This window comes from Syngnathus floridae, chromosome 11 (genome assembly GCF_059516105.1).
Source record: "Syngnathus floridae isolate MCC-2025c chromosome 11, RoL_Sflo_1.0, whole genome shotgun sequence".
Taxonomy (NCBI): domain Eukaryota; kingdom Metazoa; phylum Chordata; class Actinopteri; order Syngnathiformes; family Syngnathidae; genus Syngnathus; species Syngnathus floridae.
Window position 1 is genome coordinate 6008863 of NC_142423.1, and position 20311 is coordinate 6029173.

A 20311-nucleotide genomic window follows, 5' to 3' on the forward strand; every position below is an offset into this window, starting at 1 on the left:
TCGGAACACACGATATTTTACAGAAACATTAATTACTTTTGGAGTCTTGCCTATTGATCGCATTATTGTTTTTTGTACAAAGCTTTGTCATTATGTGCATGCATATGTGGGCCTAATGAAGTGACAGCTCATATGGCTTGCATTCGCCATTTAGCTCGTGATGTAATTAATGTTATATATGTCATTCTGTTGTAATGGATCAAGAATCCAAAAAATAGTCACCGTTTTATTCACAATATTCAGTACAAACCTCGCAGAAATGTGCTGCATAAATCACGCTTGCAAAGGCTGCCATCTACTGGCCCCCAAAAAAAACCTTGCCAGCAGTTAATTTTTCAATCGATAGGTGGCAGTAGCTTCTACTGGGGTGCTTTATGGACCTTCCCTCGATCGTCTGCTAGTTGCCTAGTGACTCCAATGATGGTTTCCTGCTTTTCAAAATCCAATCTCCCCACTACTACGACAGTGTCCAACTTTTATAGAACACATTTTATGATTTTTGCCGACCTTTTAGTTGCCTGATGGGTTGCATAAACACGTATCCTTTTGGAGCGAGTGTTGAGTAACTTATGTGTCGTCCGGCTCGGTTATGAAGAACCTTGAAGAAAGATGGATAATTATATTTTTATCAGGGTGGTTGGGAAAGGGAGCTACGGGGAGGTGAACCTGGTGAAGCACAGAATAGACCGAAAACAGGTGAGATGCGTATTTATTTGGAAATGTAATGGCGAGAAGGATTATTTAAGTGCCTTTGGGTATAGCTAGCGCAGTGTAGCAGCTAGCCTTGAAGTGTTAAGTTTGTTTATATGAAATTTGAGAAGGCTTTGGAGCGAACTGAGCCTTATTATATTAACAGTATGAACTACAACAAAGCAAACGTTGTGAGCACCAAAAGAAATACAAAACTGTTCCTGTAGTAGCTGTAAAAAAAAAAAAAAGGATGCCCTCCAGGTATTTTTTAAAAGTAATTTTTGCAGCAGTTCAGAGCATTTGATCAAACTAACTAGTATTAAGCCTTTATTAACATGTTCACAATTTTCCAACTACATTTTGGTTTCAAAGCTTTAAATTATCATACAGCCTTGAGATCACAAACATTTGTGAAATGTCTAAGTTATTGTTGACAATTACTCACAAATAATGTCATTTAGTATCAGATAAATAAAGTGGGACAGCATAATGTTTTGCTGCCTCACAGTTTTGAGTGTTGGCTGTTCGAATCTTGGCTCTGACTTTTCCAGTGTCTCCCAGCACACAACCATAGTTTCACTATATTTATGTGTCAATAAATGTTCTAACGCATCAATGTGAACTATTGCACTTTTCCCCATTTCCTACCCCACAGTATGTCATTAAAAAGCTGAATTTAACCACCTCCTCAAAACGGGAACGTCGTGCTGCAGAGCAGGAGGCTCAGCTTCTGTCCCAGCTGAGACATCCCAACATCGTAACATACAGGGAATCCTGGGAAGGAACAGACTTCCAGCTTTACATAGTGATGGGCTTCTGTGAAGGAGGCGACCTCTACCACAGACTCAAACAGCAAAAGGGAGAGCTGCTCCCAGAGCGGCAGGTCGTGGAGTGGTTTGTCCAGATTGCCATGGCACTCCAGGTATGTTGCATATGAAGCCAAATGATGAATGCAAGTAAGCCCAAATTCACTTGTTTTGCATTCACTTTCAGTACCTTCATGAAAGGAACATCCTTCACCGAGACCTTAAAACACAGAATATCTTTCTGACAAAAACCAACATAATCAAAGTTGGGGACCTTGGCATTGCAAGAGTATTGGAGAACCAGAATGATATGGCTAGCACACTTATCGGGACCCCTTACTACATGAGTCCAGAGCTCTTTTCTAATAAACCCTATAATCACAAGGTATCGCCTTCATCTCATCATACTGATGTCTACTGAAAGGCTTGATCGGTGTATTTTTTTTTCAGTCAGATGTGTGGGCCCTGGGTTGCTGTGTGTATGAAATGTCGACACTAAAACACGCCTTCAATGCCAAGGATATGAACTCGTTGGTCTACCGCATTGTGGAAGGAAGGGTAGGAACTATTTTTATGTCTTACTATGTGTGGATAAGAAGATGCCAAGCTCAGATTTTTAAGCGTCAACTGCAGCCAAAAATCCGCGGTGAGCGTTCAATTATTGGTTCCTTCTCTCAGCTACCGCAGATGCCAAGTAAATACGACCCCCAGCTAGGAGAGTTGATCAAGCGCATGTTGTGTAAAAGGCCAGACGACAGACCAGATGTCAAACTCATCCTTCGGCAACCTTACATCAAGCGACAAATTGCCGTGTTCCTAGAGGCCACCAAGGAGTAAGTTAGAAAGACAAAACAGGGTTGCGCTTTATCTCCATTTGTTCATTCATACTTTTGCTTTGTCACTGTACTCAACTCTTGTTTTTAGAGAAATGTTGATAATAAAAATCTTCTGGATTTTGCTCCTCAGAAAAACGTCCAAGTCCAGAAAAAAAGTTGCTGCTGGCAGCAGTGACATCAGAAGCAACGATGTAGCTATTACGGCGCAGCCTCAGACAAAACCTGAGCGACTTACTCCAAGTCCTCAGCCGGAACCCATTCCCAGGTTGAAACAGGTCGGTGAATATATAAATGTAATATGCTGGAAAAATCAACAAACAAGCAAACAAACGGGCAAAATAGGTAATTAGGTGCACCTCCTAACCAATTATTTTGATTTGGAATCTTCAACTTTCATTGTGCCAAGATGTCATATACTGAAAGAGTTTGGAAAAGAACATCATCTTCCCTTCCAGCGTGAGGTCATAAAGGCATACTTATTTATATAAATTGGGTGTGCGCCATAACCTCATATGTCTTTGAACTGGACTAAAGAGTCATTATCATCATAGACAGTTTTTGGCGAATGTTAATGAGCACATGGACCTTAATTTGGTATCATGATTCAGTTAGCAAAGTAATATTATAAGACATAATATCAACCAAACCATAAATATAAATATTTAGTCTGTAAATTTGGCACTGTTTCAGCCTTCATTGAAGAAAGACAAAATACTGGGCTTTACTGAGTTTTTAGAAAATTATATAAATATTTTACAACTGAAAAAAAAATGAAGATATTTTGGAATAATTATCTATATATTTTTTGTGTGTATTCATTGTACAGAAAGACAAATCACAACTGCCCCCAAATCACAATGGTCCAATAGACTGCAACCCAGTTCCGCCCAGGCAATCTTCACCTGATGCTCTCAAAAGCAGCATTACATCCATGGCAACCATCAGCAAAATCCAAGTTGACATGTATCCACAGGAGGATGCAGATGCCTTACAGAGGCCATTAGAGACACCTCGATTAGCTGCGGCACACCACCAGCTTGAGAAGAAGGAGCCCTCTCCCCCTCCTCCACATGCTAAGCCCCCAATAAAGCCTCCGTCAGCAGCTGGCAAAAGGGGAGCGGATGAGGGAAAAGTATCGAATGGGTTTCGTCCATTTCAGGACACCTATTCTGTCTTTGATAAAAAGATGGCAGCTAATGATGAAAAGGAGGACACAATGGAGCTCCTTCGAGAAGCTAACATGCAGGAACCAAAACTTGAAGTGGAGCAAGGAAGTGAGCTTGAGAAGAGATCTACTCACAGAATCCCCTCAGAAAAAAAGGAGATGAATATTGAGTGTAAAAGTGACTCAGTGAAACCTGTCAATGGAGCTGGAGCGCAACAAGTAAGTTAACAATAGAGATCTCGCTTGCTTGTTTGTAGGGGAATCCTCATGTTTTATCATCTTTTCAGGACAATTTGGAATCTACAGAAAAGCTCCTCCAACCATTCCCTCCAACAGTTGTAAGAAAGTTGTCCATATTCTTTCAGCTTTAATAAATCAAATAGGTCTCATGCTATCAACCTGAAGACAGATGTTCATGTGCTTGATAGTCTTAACTCATTGTTTCTGTTAAGGAACCTCCTGAACAAGACTTTCCATTACAAATCAACAAACAGAATGTAAGCAGTGCTCCGGTTCTCACAGCCAAAGAACCTGCTGTCTCACTTGAGTTGAGTGGGAGGGACACAAGACACACAGATGGGGATCAACAGAAGGTAACGATAGTCAATAGTGCATGTGAAGAAAGTTAGGTAAAAAATACTTTTCCAACCATATACATCTTTTATCATTTAGGCAAAACCTCGCCGGCCCCTGCCTCCTCGTCCTATCGAAACATCGTTAGAACCTAGGAGAAGCACACAGAGCAATAAATCAGAGAATGAAATATTGAAATCTTGTGGGGATGGGTTATTTAATTTGCCAAAGGTAAAATATTGATTTTATTATTGTTTTATTATTTTTTTAAATGTTTTATTTATTATTGTTTATTATTAAATTATATCGATGTATCCACACAATAAAACTAAATGTTAACTTTCAGGAGCGTCCTCTCTCTGCTAGAGAAAGAAGGAGACTGAGGCAATCCCAAGACCCTGCCTCCCAGTCAGGTAGAGTCCGACTTTGACAAAAGATGACACACAGAATTCATCATGGTGAAATGATAATTCCTCCTCCAGGTGCTGTAAGGTCATCATATGATGTTACCACTTCCAAGGCCCAACACTACAACATTCCAGTTTCCAATTCTGTTTCAGACTTTATTACTCAGTCCAATAAGGTATGATATGTCACTTATACACTTGCGGTTCCTTAATAGAAGTGGCAAATATCCCAATTTTGCTATGATTTATTAAAGCTTCAGAAGGATGAAGATGAGTATGCCTCTTCCACAAGCTCCACAGAGCATGCAGAAGGAGATGGCAGGGAAAGGTGAGTCAGTACAGCAGAGAAAGACCTCAAAATAAATCTATTGTTACAAGATCAACTCCACGTATATTCTGTGCAGGAGAGCCGAATCCAAAGACATGCAGGATTTAGTCCACATGATGACCCAAACCTTGAGGATGGATGGTGGAAACGACATGGACAAACATGAATGTGGCTCTATGTTGTTGCCAGAATTCAAACTTAACAGGAAGTACAGGGACACCCTTGTGCTCCACGGCAAGGCTCGACAGGATGCGGAGAACTTGTCACTCGGTGAAATCCCAATAGGTCAGATGTTACCATCATACTGACATCGTCACTGTTGTGGTGTGCTTAACAATATTTTCCCTTCATAAAGGCTCCAAGTCAGGTCCAGCCAAGATCAGGAGGGCCATTGAGCTCTTGAGAACTAATGTTGTGAAAGGCCTGGGGGTCAAGCTCTTGGACAAAGTCCTGGAAACCATGGAGGAGGAGGACGACGATAAACGAGAAGTATGTTTTTAGGAATGTTGCAAATAAAATTGGGCACATTGTGTCCATTTTTTTTCTACTGTGCAAAGTTGAAAACGAATCCAATTGGTTAAGACAAAAGTGTCGAGAGGACAAGAGCATCACTCTTTTTCACTCCTTTGTCACTGCAGCTGTGTCTTCGTCAGCAGATGGGTGATGACAAGTATCACGCTTATGCTGTGATGGTGAGACAGCTGAAATTCTTCGAGGAGGTCGCCTTCGAGGTTTAGAAAAAGAACACTTATAACTAGAGCTTTCACCAATGAAGCAAGTGCCACTTCCTTTCTACAGTACATAAAGATTCTCATTTGTCACACTTATTTTTACATTGACACCATGCAATGACATGTACATAACTAACATTATTTATATCTTTAACTTCTAGTTTTGTATTTTTCATCGTCTATGCAAAAATGTTAAACTACGTTGACACGTAACGTGCTTTAATCGAGTTCTTAGTTTGTTAAATTATTGCGTGAGCCAGATACCAGTAATTATTTTTGTCTTATTAGTCTTATAGACATGTTGTATCACAGATAGTAACAATAAAATTATTTCTGATAAAGCCTTTCCAAAAATACTGACCTTTGCCTTCATGATTCTTGTGGCAATTCTATGTCATAAAGCAGCAACGTGCTTTATGACATAGAATTATGCGGGTGTCTGATCAGGGCCTCATTTCCATGAATGGTCAAAGTGCCTTTTTGACAGCCCTTGCTGCTTTGTTGTGGATTTTGTTGTATTAAGCATTTTTATTGGTCAGATTTCAATTAGGACTGGAAATGATTTTTTTTTTTTTTGCCTGTACCAAGTACACGGTCACTATCCTGTAAAACAGCGAGTTGTTGCTGATGTAGCCAGCAACAGTGTCAATAAATAAATACCATGCAGTTGTGGCCATGTCAGAATGCTTCATCAATTTAACACAAGTACGTATTACTGAGTGTTTCATTCAACAGAGACAACGGATGCACCATACACAAATTGTATTGGATCTGTATTTCAGACTTAACACCTGGGGCTGTAAGATAAATCGGACAAATATTTCCGATGTAAAAAATGTGTCAACTACCAAGATTATTAGTTATTTATGCTTCTTTTTCTTTTGAGTCTCCTGAGACTTTTGGCTGGGCTCCCCACTGCTCTCTGGTATAACAGGCTGCCAAGGTAGGGGATGCCTTCTGTACATTGGCCATGGAGGTAGAGTCAGCTTTAAAAAAAAAAAAAATCACCTATTAGCTATGCAAACTTTAAACATAACTGTAAAACAGAAAGTATCCCAAAAACTTACAATGCATGAGACAGCAAATCCAGTCATGACTATGAGTACAGTCCATCCAAAATGTTGAATGATAAGCCCATACACAAATCCAATGACCTAAAAGCGAGAAACCAATCAATTGAATAAAGGTGAGAATGATGGGTTGATGTAGTTGTGTGTGGATATAGTTGCATAGTTACCGCACAGACGAGGATTATCCCTTGGAAAATCTGTTCGGCCAGTTTCTGGCCTTTATAATCCTATAGCAAATAAAAGCAAGCAACATCACAGTTCAACCCCATCACATGAAAGCAGGTGGTGAATTCTTATTGTAATTGCTCGAGCGGTTAAGATCGATTGTAAACATTATTAAACAATTTGATAAACACGAGTCAGGCCGGTCAACGACAGGTAGATTTTGTATTAAAACTACATCTGATGAGTTTGATCGATGTTATGATGACGAGAATAACGTTGGCTTGCAGCATAACAAGTAGCATCAAAAGTTCCGCAAATGCAAACAGAATAAGGAGCTCAGACTGGATCGTGCCGTGACACAATAGCATCGACGATTATCAAATTTACCATATGTGTATCAAATTTACCATGTGTGTGGGAATTGAGTCAAATATCGACAGCATATTTCTTCTTAGACACAAACAGCTAGCGCAATGTAATTTCTGGCAAGCAAAGCTACGTCACGTAAAGAAGGACCCATCTCAGGGCCGTTTTTTATGACGTCACCTTAGACGCTTCCGTTTCTGCTTTCGCGATAAATGAGTATCTCGCGAGAAGAATCTCGTCTGGTGGAAAAGTGGGTTCGAATCCCAACATAATGTAAAATGTAACGTGTGTCTTCATTGTTCAAATAGTGATTATTGAGCATTTTAAATTCAGCCTAATAATAAACCGAAGACATAAAATAGCCAAAGTGGTTTTGTTTTAGTCTTGACGCTTTGTAAGGTTACCATTTTTTCAAAACACATTACAAATCATTTTATGTACATTTGTCATTGTATTGTTAGGCTGTTCTTACCAAGTGTTCTTACCAACCCTGAATAATTGCGAGCAATAAACACATCGAAATGAGGAAGTGGCACATCTGCTACAGATGTGAATTTGTTGTGTCATTTGCAAGAGTAAATCTTTCAGATAAATGCTGTAATCGTTTAGTTTTGTTTAACGAAGCCATTCAGTAGGATATGAGTGAAGGACAACAATTTCATACATTTGGGAACAAACTTTTTTTTATTTTAAATTGCAAACTGCAACATATGAATTATATTATTTAGCCATAGTAGCATAAAAGTCATACCCGTGGCGAATAAATCAAACAATCTGTGTTAAATCTAAATCCAGCATATGTTCAACCTTAATCTTACAAGATCGAGCTGCACCCTAAAAGAAAATGTACATTCCTTGGATGTCGGGAAGTTCTTTCTGACTTTGTGAATATCAATTCTAACAGAACATTGACACCCCCCCATCCCCCCCACAAAATACGGGATACTGACAAAATCATGTCAGGAGAACTGTAAAGGGACAACAAACTGTATAATCCACCCCACATACCAATGGGAATCTCTGTGACCTTCCTCAACTTTGTGTTTACTTTTTACCTGAACTGTTTTGGAGCATCATCAGACTCAAGAGGTGACTTCTAAGCAGGGTTTCACTTTGACAAGGCATTCTATTGGGATTTCTTGAAAGTGAACTGGGATTCATGTATTCAGTTATTGCTTTGATGAAGAAAAGACTACAGGTAAAATTTCACATTGTTCAGACACGGGCTGGGGGGGAAAAAAAACTGCTGGCTGTGATATTGTTTTGACTTTTGGATTAAAAGTCCCTGCACAGTTCTTTCTGGAACGTTTTGGAGCGAATAAGCTGATTGGCTGAAGCAGCAGCCACGTGGCAAAAACAGTGCTGAGAGAACTGTTGTAACGTAGAAGACGAGTGATTAGCACCGTGTTCATTAAGGGCTAGCCACAAGGTAAAGGGGAGCGGAGTTCAGGTGTGCACGTCAAGTGCTGCGTGCTGAAAATCAACTGCTGATCCTTCAAAAAGTCACTTTTTGGTCTTCAGTCCCCTCGGTCAAAGTCTGGCTGTGTGCAGCTTATGCAAATATAGTCTTCCGTCTCGGCACGCTCGGCAGACAGTCCCACGCAGACCTGGTGGAACCACTGATTGCAGCTGCCATCGCATTGGACCCAGTTTAACTGGAAAGACAACAAAACAGGATCTTGAGAGTAAAAACAAGTTCAGTGCTGGCTGTGCAGTGCTTGATCGTCAAACACACCTCATCTCCTTCCGGCTCTCTGCACCACGGCGCGGCGCACAACGAATAATCCTCATCCGAATCGGACGCGGAAGCGGATGCAGCAGGTTCTGACGCTCTGTGTGGGGGGGAGCAACTACTCCTTCTTTCTTCGCTCCGGTCACGTCTCCTCTTAGACTTCTTTTTGCAACACCTCTTGGCCTTCCCGGAGTGCTGAGAATCAGAGCTTTCCTTGCGTCGTTTGGTCCTTTTGCTCTGAATGCTCAGCGCCTCTTTACTGTGATTTGAGCCTCCACTCTGTCGAAACACGTCAGATAAATTGGATTAATGAGTTGTTTATTGTATTGGGTTAGAGTTATAATACATAACTCGCTGCAGTATAGCACCAACTACTTTGCCGTAAGTATCGGACGATTGTATCGACAGCCTCCACAATATCGATACCGTGAAATAAGACTAGTACTTGCCCTATTTGTGTCAATTGTCGATGGAAATCTGCTCACGATGGCCTTGCAAGTAGAAAGAGTCCACTGTAGTCCAAAAATCACTCAATACCTTTTTATGGTGTTTCGTACTCTCTCTCCGCAGCTCATCATCTTCTGTCCTTTTGTTACAAGGAGATCTCTGAGTGGGCAGAGGAGCCAGAGTGTACAGCAGGTATGTATAAAGTTGCTCAGTCTCTGGAAGGGTGACCTGCAGGAGGAACCCCTCCACCATCAGCTCCTCCAGCTCAGAGCCAAGTCCTGGGAAAGGCATTCACAATTGGCACCAGACAAAAAAAAAAAGACAAAATAATACACCCACAGTTTGAACTAACCCTGTAGTGGAACGCACTGGTGTTCTGTATAAAAAAAGGCATTCTTTTGCAATAATCTTGATCTGTTCTTCCCCTGAAACATAAACACACAGAATATAGCAAACAACTCCACATGGCCTGATGCAAATCTGACTGACCACTGACCATTTTTGACACTTCCTCCAGCAGTCCATCTGTACAGGCCTGCTGAACTCTGTGCTGCCATTGCACCGTCCGCTCGATGAGGAAGCGCAGCGCGTCTCCTTCGGGCAATCGGACCCGAATCCTCTGCAGTGACGCCAACAGAGGCAAGACTTTGTCCAGGGGTGGCTTCCTTGAACGCTGGCAAAAGGGGCAAAGCCAGACTTGGCCGTATTTGAGGTCGGCGCTTGCTACGACGCACCCACTGTGGAAAAGCTCGCGACAGAGTTCGCATTGCACCATGGCCCCCGAGGGCGCCTTATGGCAAACACAAACGCTAAGTGCACAACAGTTCTCAGCAGGAAGAAGCTTGGACTCGTTTGAAGCCCTCAACACCAACAAGGTTTCCATCTCCTTGTCACGGACATCATCGAGGGTGGCCATCTGTCACCAGAGAAGATTTTGTTGTTCATAATGTGTGAGAAGATTTCTTCCCAGGCAAGCCTAATTAAAATGCCAGTCAAATGACTACATCAGAAGTGACACTCACAGCAGAGGCGGAGCTTTTGCTTTCCGAAAGAGCCTTTTCCACATCATAGAGCGAGTCCAGCTTTACGCCGGGTCTCTTATTGATCTGTGTTCCCTCTTTTGTTTTCTTAGATCTTGACCTAGGAAGCCCAGCTCCTACGTCACACCTTGGGCACAGAACCTGCAAATACAAATGCAAGGGAAAAAATGGAGATACCATTTTGGTAAATGGTCAAAATATATCTTCAATAATAATATTTAGCGTGGCACAGCCAGTGGAAAAACGACCGTAAACCCAAAGACTATTAAAATGCTTGACATACCTCCAAAAGCGAAAAGGGTGAGTTTTTGAGCAGGAATGTTTTCGCTGCGCTTTCCTTCCATGTCTGCACGTCACTAATTAGAGCTTCCAATCGACTGAGAGGGTCGAGTCTCACTGGAATGCCCTCTGCTCTGAGAACCAGCTCAGAGAGGCTTTCGAGCAGGGGTATACGTCCCCCGAGCTGAAGGGGTGCAATGGCAACGTTTAGACGGCCAGCCGGGTTACTCTCGGTCAAACTTTTCAATAAGTGTCCACTTTACCTGCAGGGCTTCAGCTTCATGAAGCCATTTCTTGGCTTTGACCACTGCATCCTTCAGCTGCAGGCAGTTTGGCAGATAGGCGGGGACATTTTCCATTTCTTGTAAAGCGCCATCAAGGGTTTCTATACTGTGATGGGGACTGCGAGAAGACAGAGAAGCATGATCAATTCATTCATTCATATCAAGTCATTTCAATATTTTCCCCTCTATTACTGTGCCAGCCTTATCAATTTAACAAGATTATTTCCTAGGTTTATTTTGTGCAGAATAGTAAGGGAGTGGTTAGCTAGGAGGTATTTAAAGATGACTGGAATGAACGTAGGGCTTCCAAGTCACAACTTGATATCTTGGCAAGAGAAAAGCGGGAAGAGAAAATGAATAATCTTATGAGGTCCAGAAGGGGAAAACTGTGGTAAAAATGAACTTGAAAATGTTTCTCTATTAGGAAAGCAATGACTAACGATAGAAAGACTCAGGTGAAACCTAAATGGATATTTTGTTGCATGTGAAAGTTATCTAACAGACATTCACAAATGAAATAGCTCAAGTGACTATCAACTTTAGACTACAATGTGTTTGAATATGTGAAATATTTCATGAGTAGCGTAACGATACCACCCATTGCAAGGGTATTGAATGGCTGTGAACCTGATATGTTTTTGCTTGGAAACATAAGCACGCCTTTGTCCTCACCTGGCTTTCATGAGGCCGAGCATCCGCTCCTCCAACTGCTCAGACACCGTCAGGAGCTCCTGCAGACGTGCCATGGCTCTTTCCACAGAGCTGTGTGGTGCTAAGCCAACCCCTTGGTCGATCAACCTCCTCATGGTGTCCAGGCAGAGGTTGTCCGGCCTGCTGTTGGCTTGCTTCACTGTCTCCAGCCAGCGGGCCTGCTCTAGCCTCTCCCTGAGCAGAGGCAACTGGGCAAGCTCTACGTCAAGGCCCAGGCTCAGATCCAGCAGTTCCTGAAGCTCGGCTGAGTTAGGAGACTCATCAGAGAGAAGCCTTTCGCTGCGCTGTTGGAATTCATCGACCCTTTTCAGCAGGTCCTGAAAGGCACATGCAATTGTGATTAGGGTTCAAATACTAAAAACACAGTCAGGGCTCTACATTTCAAATTGTTAACAACCTTCAGTAAAGGTGCTTGTCTGATGTTGCATGGCAGGTTGTCCAACTGTTGAACAAACGATCGAAGCTCATCCACACTCAACTCGTTCTGGCTTTGAGACTTCCCCCCACAAGAACGATACCTGCAACATTAGAAGAAAAAAGTCACAATGACTGAAGCTTTGGATGCAGATAATGAAGAGCATGAAACTTTGATGTAGGAAGTAATTACTCTTCATGTTTATTCAGATTTAAAAAAAAATAAAATAGAAAATAAAAAAAAAATAAAAATCACACTGGTACACAGTGGCTACCTCGTCTGCCTCTTCCCATTGAGAAGTTGTTGGGCCACCACAGCGACTTTATCAGCTTCTACAGCAACAACACGCAGCTGGTCCAAGAGGGCGGTTTGTGGGAACCCTTTTGTCTCAGCCTGCTCCACCAGGCTGTGAAGCTCTTCCAGACCTAAACAGACAAAGACTATTCTTTTAGCACACAAAAAATAATTCTGGGTAATCATCTGTTTTAAATCAATTTCACCTTTCTTGTGGCTTTCTTTCTTCTCCAGAATGCCCTGCACAGCACACAGCCACTCCTTATAGGACTCTGCACGCCGCTTCACAGCTGCCATCATAGGGTATAACTCATCCAGTGTAAATTTGTAACTAGGGGGGAAAAAAAGAAGACGAGATGAAAAAGGCAGGCTTCAAAAGTACCATTTCCATTAATAACCTCAGTGCAAGCTTAACATCTTGGTCTTTCAACACTAAGCGCAGCTTTAAATATAAAACATTTGAACATGTTTGCCTATTTTATTTTTCAATAATTGATCTTTTTGCAACACTCACTGGAGTATTCGGTCACTCAGTGGACAGGAGCACAAGTCCTGGGCGTGGTACAGGCAGACCACCTTGCCAGGACTGCAGACACAAGTGATGCCAGACAGGTAGCAGGTGGTCCAACACTTGCAGCACTGACGCTCCTCATCAGGGAGCAGCTCATAATCAACTTGCCGGGTTTGCACCACACCCTGGGGATACAAATTCACAGTCATTAATGCTTTAAGACAAAAACAGAACAGCTGTGAGGGGAGGGGGGTCGGTCCGTTGGGTGTTTGATAAATACAATGTGTTAAACCCTTATTTCCTTGAGACAGAAAGAAAGTCATAGACTTTGGTATGACCAGATACTCTAACAGTTGACGAGGCAATTAAAAACGGTGGATGAAAATGTCAACCTCCTCACCATCTTGTTGGTCTTCTCTCTAAGCTCCTCTTCTTCTTGGATCATGGCGGCCATCTCCTTGTGCACGGCGGACGCCAGTTCCACATCCACCGTTTCTGCCTTGAAGGCCATGTTGCAGACCATTTCGTCGTGGGAAAAGACGCAATACCGGTTCAACTGGCGGTAGTGTTTCACACAGCCTCGCCCAACAGGCATCTAACAAGAAATTGACAATTAAAAACTCTTAGTTTTACATCACAGACTCCTCTGTACATCTTGACAGGAACAAACACAGAGTCTGCATTAAAATGCAATATTTGACGTTCGAGTCAGTGCCTTACCCAGTCCATGGTGCAGAAGTTAACCGCCTCAGCAAAGTTGAAACCTTGGTTGAATCCGCTGTGGTACGCTCTGGGGAACGTGATGACAAACTCCCCCGCACATTGGTTTGTGCGATAGATCTACAAGTAGAAAGCCAATCAAATTTTCATGTGTACTCTTCTTGGAATTGTATTTATTTAGGTGCTCATTGAGTGTGCCTTACCGGGACGCCGTTGTTCATCAGCGTGTTAGGATTCATGATGGTGACGAGTTGATGGAGGAGGTCTGGCTGCGACTCAAACAGCTCAGGAGCGAGTTTTTTCATGACCCCCTCCAAGTGCTCTGCGGCGTAACCCGGCGCCCCATACCAGGTCTTCGGCTCACCCCTGCACAGCAATAAAAATAAAACGCATGATCATGGAAAAAACTCAAAATAAAGACTAATGTATAAAAATGAATCTCTTCAACTCCACACAGTACTAAGAAAATGTACCAGTGCAAGTAGTTGATCGAGTAGCTCCAGTGGTCCTCAATATGCCAGCAGAAGGAGGAGAAGCACATGCCCACATAGAGCCAAGGTAACTTCATCCCGCAGATGTCGGCTGTAATGTGAGTCAGCACCGAGGCATCCAGCACTGGCATGTTGTTGAGATTCCAGCCACTTGTTAGGTAATGCTGTAAAACACAGAACACAAGTCTCAAAACCATGGTCAAGCCCACCGTCATCAGTGTATCGTCGTCATTTGTATGTTTTACACAGCTTGTTCAGGAAAAATAAAAATCGAATTTTTAAAGTATGATTAAGATCAAAACTAAAAATCATTGTCGTCATAGTAACTACAGCTGGTACCTCGTCCTCAGGAGACACTTCAAAATGGCTGTTCTTCAGGGGGAAACCACTCCCAAACTCCTTGGAGGCAATGTCTGCTCCATATTCTACAGTCACATCCTCTTCGATGGTGCTGACGAGACGCCAAAACTCCTTCTCCACCAGCTCAGTCGGAACCATCTACAAAAATCAAGATTTTGTCTAGTAAATGACATTAGGAGATAAAAAAAAAATGTGCTCAACATAGTCAACTGAAACATCAAATTAGATTTCATTGCATTATATGGTTGCATGCCCTTCCCCCCGTTTCAGTTACAATAGTCCCTGTAATTTTCATGTACTTGTGTAAACAGACAAGATCCCCACTCACGTGAACGGGCATGTTGAAATAATCCGACTTAAAAGAATCCGCCATGTCTCCAAAGGTTTGCAGGGTGTAGCTCCTACTGGCCTGCTCAAAGCCAAAAGCGACCTGAGGTTTGCCGCATTCCTGCAAAACAAAGACAAAACGCATTTGGAATTGGATTGTGTTGTTTCCAAAGGCGAGCCGGGTATTGCGTCAGGATATGACTCCCCCAAAGGTCGAGCGAGAGGAGGCCCCTCACCTGCGCTAGGCACTTGGGGCATCGCCAGTCTCCCTTGGGAACTTCAGGAAGTGGGGGGATGAGACAGAAGATGTGGTAGCTGTCATCACAGCCATCACACAACAGCAGGCGGTCCTCCTCGTTTCCATTGTGACACACCAGGCACATGTATTGCTCCACCTGAAAACATTTGCGTTACAACAATTGAAAACAAATCCAAGTAATTGTCGGTCCACTGCAATATCCTTACTTTACTGGCTGTGCCATTTGACCCATTTTCTTCACAACCTTCTGTGACGTTACATTCTATGGTCTCCTCTTTAATCGACATGCTCACTGAAACACACGGATGAATTAGTCGTTTTGATTTTAAGCTTCATTTACTTCTCTTTACGACCTTCATGGTCCTTGTCCTTACCTGGCTCCGGCTCCATCTCCGTCTTGGCAACATATGTTCCCATTCTCCTTCTGAGATTAGGACGATTCTTGCGAGCCTCCTCAGCTTCGCTTTTAAAGTAGCCTCTCTGCGGAGTTTTGCAGTGTGAGGAAAAAGACGTGACACAAAGAGGATGAGGGAAGGCTAAAACCCACGAAGAATTAGACAGGCAGAGCACACTCACTTCAGCTCTCATCCGTTTTGCACGGCGAGCGATGCTGCAGATCTCCTGAGGCTGCACGGACTGGCGCTGTGGGAGGTCATGTGGCGTGTACACCTTGTCCTTCGTGTCGTTGGTCAAGGTGGCTCTCTGCAAAGACAGAAGTTGAAGGACAGAAGGCAATGAATATGAACGGTGACCCCCCAAAAAACACGGTCACAACAAAAAAACAACAATTTGGTGGGACGTACAGGCTGATTGTCGCCGGTCTGGAATAAGTTATATGGGTAGAGGATCCGCTCATAGTGTGCCCGCAGGTGGGAGCCCACCGCCTTGCCTGGAGCAAAACCCATCTTGACGGAGATTTTAGTCCAGCGCCGCTCTCTGCAGACGGCATCGAAACCTCCTTCGTCATTCACCAGCTAGGCGGCAAAGTACCGAATGTAATTTAATTTTTATAAGGTTGGAGGGAAATTTTCACATTCATGTGTGTGTTTCCATGCGGAATTTGAAGACACCTTGTTGAGCTGGTAGAGATCTAAAATCTTTCTTTCCAAGTGAGGGATTTTCAGCGTGCATCCTTGAAGCTCCCAAAACTTTGCTATTTGATCCAGAAAGTTCAGCTTCACTCTCGTCTGAGCCTGAAAACATCAAACTCGAGTTAGTGTGCACACTAGCATACACAATTCCACGAACGTAATACCTCCAACTCGTTGAGCCTTTGAATTCGGGGTGTGAATTTCAATCTTTCAACGTCACAGGCAAATGGTGGCTGCCATTCCTGGAATGAAAAAAAAAATAATAAAACGACATGAAAATTTTAACACTTTTTGCATGCACCATTTGAATATTTTCACAACGCTTATTTTGCTTGAACAATTAAATGGGGCAATTTTATCAGTTTGATTATTGACCAGCATGCATGCTGATGTCATCTGCAAAGCTAACATTCCCTAACGAGGTTATCCAAATACATTTTACTACTGACAAGACCGTGACTATTCTCTCTGCAACATATCTTACACGAGACCACACAACTTCCTGCAAAATGTCACATACATATCTGTTGCTGGTAATGGGGTTTAGACACAGGAAGATAACTCCGTTTCACACGACAATGCTACATGTTCATTTGTCCCCGTACTTATTTTGCCCTAGTTGTTAACTTGTGCAAAGGAATAGCTTTGTATTATGGCAAACGTCCATCTCTGTTCTAACCCGGCTAGACACAATGCTCCTTTACTAATGACCTAAATGAATTTAGAGGGTCCCCAGTTAGCTAGCATTAATGGTAGCATGCTTTGGTCAGATGACAGCGGGGAAAAAAGTAGTCACATGACACGTAGTTGGAGGTGGATTGCTGAATAATTTGATCAAACTACAGTTATTTTTTCTACATTTTTTAAGTAATTTAGAATAATAACCATATCAAGTTTTGTAGCACTGGGATTTTATATGACTATAGCCAGTCTGGATTGGAAGCACAAACTGGGAGTTTGAAGGGGCGTATCACTGATCTGCCATTTTGAAGGCAACGCAGGCTGCAGTCATGGTCTATTTGTTTTCTGCCAAGGCTCTGTTCAAGGTAGAACATATTTTTGGCAGATCATCAACCATTCGTCAACGATGGGTGTGGTGTGGGTGCTGACATTCTCAATCAAACGATATGTACCGCTACAAAAAAGCATCATATTTTTTTCCTCGATCTATCTGTGTGGCCCAATGGTGGGGGAGTACTATCTTTGGAGGATAGGGATTTCGCTTTTGACACTTTTTCACATGATAAAACTCATGTAATATTGTTTAACACATCATTGTTTTATACATGCAGTATAACTGATGAATTCATAAAAACTGATCTGCCCCAATAGAACATTTTAAGTTCTTGAAAGCAAAGAAAGCTTCCACACGGTTTGTCCAAATTGCTGACTAAAAGCTATACAAGTGGTGACTATGAATTTTTTTTAAATGAATTTTACACCTAATTTCTCTGGGAAACTGAAAAGCATCAGAACAACAACAACCAATTCATTGTTGCATATCTTATTAAGAATTTCATAGAGGCTACGTGCAAGTAGGCCTCAAGGGTCTGACAGTCCTATATTATGCATACACAAAGTGAGGACGTTGAACGGCTAATAAAAGAACAATTGTCAATCCATTGAAAGCATCAATGTGATCAAAGACTCTCCAACACCATCTTTGCCCAACTGACTAAGTGAACAATATATTTGTTGGCGACACCAGCCATTTCCTGATATAACCTCAAAGAGCTCCCCAATTTGACTGTGATACACTTGCATTTATGTCCTCTAAATAAATTCACCTACGTTTGCATCCTGGACATCGCTATTAATTTATTCGATAAAGGCAACCCCGTGCATATTTGTCAATTCATTTCAATCCGATTTGGGCCTTTATTTCATTAGTAGGCTAATGAGGCGTGGACACACCCTTGACAAAGCTGTGGCTTTAGCCAAACACAATGCATGACGAATAATGTAAGCTAAATTACTTGAAAGATTAAGTCGTGCTGTGTTCACACATTTGGCCAATATTCAAGTTAAAGCAAGTGCAAGTGAAGCCACAATTACCACTCAGTTAGAACAAAGTAAGCAAGCTGCTGGACAAAAACAAACACGACACGCACTTCTAAAAACAATCGTCGAGTATTTAATGTATCGCGCAGTATGTATTAATGGGGGGAAAGATGTGTTTAAAAAAAAAAAAAAAAAAAAAAGAGGAACATTGCGGCCATTGTGATAAAGCGTCCTTTCTCTCCATAAACTGCTGGTTCTCGAGCACGTAGCGATGCCAGGACCGTAGCTGTACACCGGACAGGCGATTATTTTAAACTAAGACAACACAGACCTATTCCATCGAATTGCAATGATCAAATATATTTCGAAACAGTATCTGACAAGAAACAGTACTGTAAATGCAAGATTCCAGTCCACTGAGATCACTTTGATATAATGTAAACTCAGTTATCTCTACATGTATAAAAGCCCTTTAATTCGATTTGGGGAAACTCACACAACATTGTGATCGAATGTTGGACAATTTGCGGCGTCGAAATTAAATGTACGTTTCGGTGTTTTTGTGCTGAAAAGGCTTGTGATCGGTTGGGTTTGAAGGTTAGCAAACAGAACACACAGCTAGCTGACGATTCAACTCTCGAGCCCCCACTCCGCCATGTTGAAAGCTGTCTAAAAAACACAACTTTGACTGCGACTTGACGCTCTTCCCTGGCCAAGCGCTCACGCCAAGATCGCCAACACAATTGTTGAAAAACATGCCAAACATTAAGGGAGGCTTACCGGTGGCGGTCGGACTTTACAAATGCCAGTTTTCTCTGCAATGGGTCGTATTTTGTTGATGTACGCAAGAGGGTCAGCAAATTCCTCCCAGCTGGGCTCAAAAACAGGACACTCCGGGGGAGGAATGAACTCATTCAGCTGTGGTTGACTCATTCTTGCATCTTTGTTGTGATGCTCGTTCAGTGGTACTCGATGGGTTGCCGACGCTCAATTTGTTGTTTTTGTAATCCAGATTTCAATCCGTATCCATTCTCCACTCATTCAACTCAAAGGCGAATTATCTAGTTGTAAGCGATAGGGCAAAAGAGCTGTGTGCTTCCGCCTCTAAAAGTAGACACCCAGAAATGACTTGTTTTGCACGTTATTGCACACGAAAAACACCACAATCATACGATGAAATTACTTTTATGTATAATTGGTCTAATTTAAATTATATTAATTCATGTTCATAATACATCTAAGAAAAATTAGGCGGCATGGATTGCATACTTCAAACAGCACTTCAGGTTATTTCCAAACCGTACAGAAGCCACTTAAGCGAACTTTATTCTTGGTTAGTCTTTTGTACGCAACATATTTCTATTTAAGGATTATTGGTTCCGTGGTTTTCTTATAAGCGATTACTCCCCCATTGTGTGGGTTTGATTTACACACCGTGAGACATGGTAGCTTCGTCACTTTACGAGGAAGTGCGATAGGTTGGTTTGGCACTAACTCCGCCCGACTGGACCAAAATAAATAAAGATCACTAGATGGCACACAAATCGAACTCACCTAACATATCAATCCGCTTCGACCGGATCTTTGTTTTTAAATGGTCTAGTGCAGCCCAATCCATACGTAGTAAAACTGTTTCTTTTAATATTTGAATATGAATTTCTATCAAGACCTGGAGGCAATTTATGTCGTTAAATGTATATATAAACCAAAAGCACATATAGATTTACATATTATTTATAACATTCAAAAACGGACAGCTGATTCCATCATTATTTCATGGTGTCATTTATGTGGAAACACATTCTATTCAAATTAAATTCCACTTTCAGTCAATCAGATGATGGTCATCTGTTCCAGACAAGCCTGAGCTTCGTCTTCTTCCTTGTGGCCTATTGGTGGAATCCAGCCAAATGGGCGTAAACTAACCTTTTGATTGACAGCATCACAGTAAGGAAACGACAACAATGACCACACGTTCAAATGAAAGATAACGATCAAGACGCTATAATGACGACACCAAGCGGCTTACACACACTAAACAACTACAAAAAAAGGCCTTTTGTCACATTTGAAATCTTAACAGTAGCCTATTGGAGGAACATTTAGTAATAACTCGATATGGAAAAAATGAGAGCAAATATTTAATTTACCAAATTCCTGGTGAGATACACTCACTGCATCCAATGAGGTCTAATAGTTCTATAAACATGCT

At 42.0% G+C, this 20311-nt stretch overlaps 3 protein-coding genes across 3 annotated transcripts; 1 reads left to right on the forward strand and 2 right to left on the reverse strand.

Annotated features, from left to right (window-relative positions):
- Nucleotides 1–382: 382 nt before the first annotated feature.
- Nucleotides 383–6214, forward strand: nek4 (NIMA-related kinase 4). The gene is made up of 16 exons (XM_088390277.1): nt 383–696; nt 1346–1612; nt 1684–1881; nt 1947–2054; nt 2175–2329; nt 2463–2607; nt 3159–3716; nt 3785–3835; nt 3950–4090; nt 4170–4301; nt 4417–4483; nt 4553–4653; nt 4732–4805; nt 4882–5090; nt 5161–5294; nt 5444–6214. Exons 1-16 carry the CDS (start codon nt 610–612, stop codon nt 5540–5542), a joined length of 2526 nt encoding a protein of 841 aa, XP_088246403.1. The 5' UTR covers nt 383–609; the 3' UTR covers nt 5543–6214.
- A 69-nt stretch (nt 6215–6283) lies between these two features.
- Nucleotides 6284–7332, reverse strand: spcs1 (signal peptidase complex subunit 1). The gene is made up of 4 exons (XM_088390278.1): nt 7179–7332; nt 6774–6833; nt 6604–6690; nt 6284–6522 (listed from the first exon to the last, which is right to left on the reverse strand). The coding sequence occupies exons 1-4, from the start codon at nt 7212–7214 to the stop codon at nt 6397–6399; spliced, it is 309 nt and encodes a 102-aa protein (XP_088246404.1). The 5' UTR covers nt 7215–7332; the 3' UTR covers nt 6284–6396.
- A 470-nt stretch (nt 7333–7802) lies between these two features.
- On the reverse strand, nt 7803–19170 carry kdm5ba (lysine demethylase 5Ba). The gene is made up of 27 exons (XM_088390121.1): nt 18880–19170; nt 16263–16340; nt 16078–16200; nt 15811–15981; nt 15584–15709; nt 15382–15487; nt 15214–15299; nt 14985–15143; nt 14750–14869; nt 14401–14559; nt 14044–14225; nt 13774–13936; nt 13571–13690; nt 13251–13445; nt 12854–13035; nt 12546–12670; nt 12320–12470; nt 12028–12148; nt 11592–11947; nt 10899–11037; nt 10640–10819; nt 10339–10497; nt 9813–10232; nt 9669–9741; nt 9407–9594; nt 8873–9148; nt 7803–8792 (listed from the first exon to the last, which is right to left on the reverse strand). Exons 1-27 carry the CDS (start codon nt 19030–19032, stop codon nt 8655–8657), a joined length of 4449 nt encoding a protein of 1482 aa, XP_088246247.1. The 5' UTR covers nt 19033–19170; the 3' UTR covers nt 7803–8654.
- Nucleotides 19171–20311: the final 1141 nt, after the last annotated feature.

Bases quoted from the DNA above. Each gene is read 5' to 3' on its own strand.
- nek4 (XM_088390277.1), top strand. From the start codon at position 610: ATGGATAATTATATTTTTATCAGGGTGGTTGGGAAAGGGAGCTACGGG. The intron at 697-1,345 runs GTGAGATGCGTA...CCTACCCCACAG, and splicing joins ACAGAATAGACCGAAAACAG to TATGTCATTAAAAAGCTGAA. The intron at 2,608-3,158 runs GTCGGTGAATAT...TTCATTGTACAG, and splicing joins CCATTCCCAGGTTGAAACAG to AAAGACAAATCACAACTGCC.
- spcs1 (XM_088390278.1), bottom strand. From the start codon at position 7,214: ATGCTGTCGATATTTGACTCAATTCCCACACACATG. The intron at 6,691-6,773 runs GTAACTATGCAA...TCTCGCTTTTAG, and splicing joins GGATAATCCTCGTCTGTGCG to GTCATTGGATTTGTGTATGG. The intron at 6,523-6,603 runs GTAAGTTTTTGG...TTTTTTTTAAAG, and splicing joins GATTTGCTGTCTCATGCATT to CTGACTCTACCTCCATGGCC.
- kdm5ba (XM_088390121.1), bottom strand. From the start codon at position 19,032: ATGAGTCAACCACAGCTGAATGAGTTCATTCCTCCCCCGGAGTGTCCT. The intron at 15,488-15,583 runs GTGAGTGTGCTC...AAAACTCCGCAG, and splicing joins CAAAACGGATGAGAGCTGAA to AGAGGCTACTTTAAAAGCGA. The intron at 9,742-9,812 runs GTCAGTGGTCAG...TTTATGTTTCAG, and splicing joins TGGAGGAAGTGTCAAAAATG to GGGAAGAACAGATCAAGATT.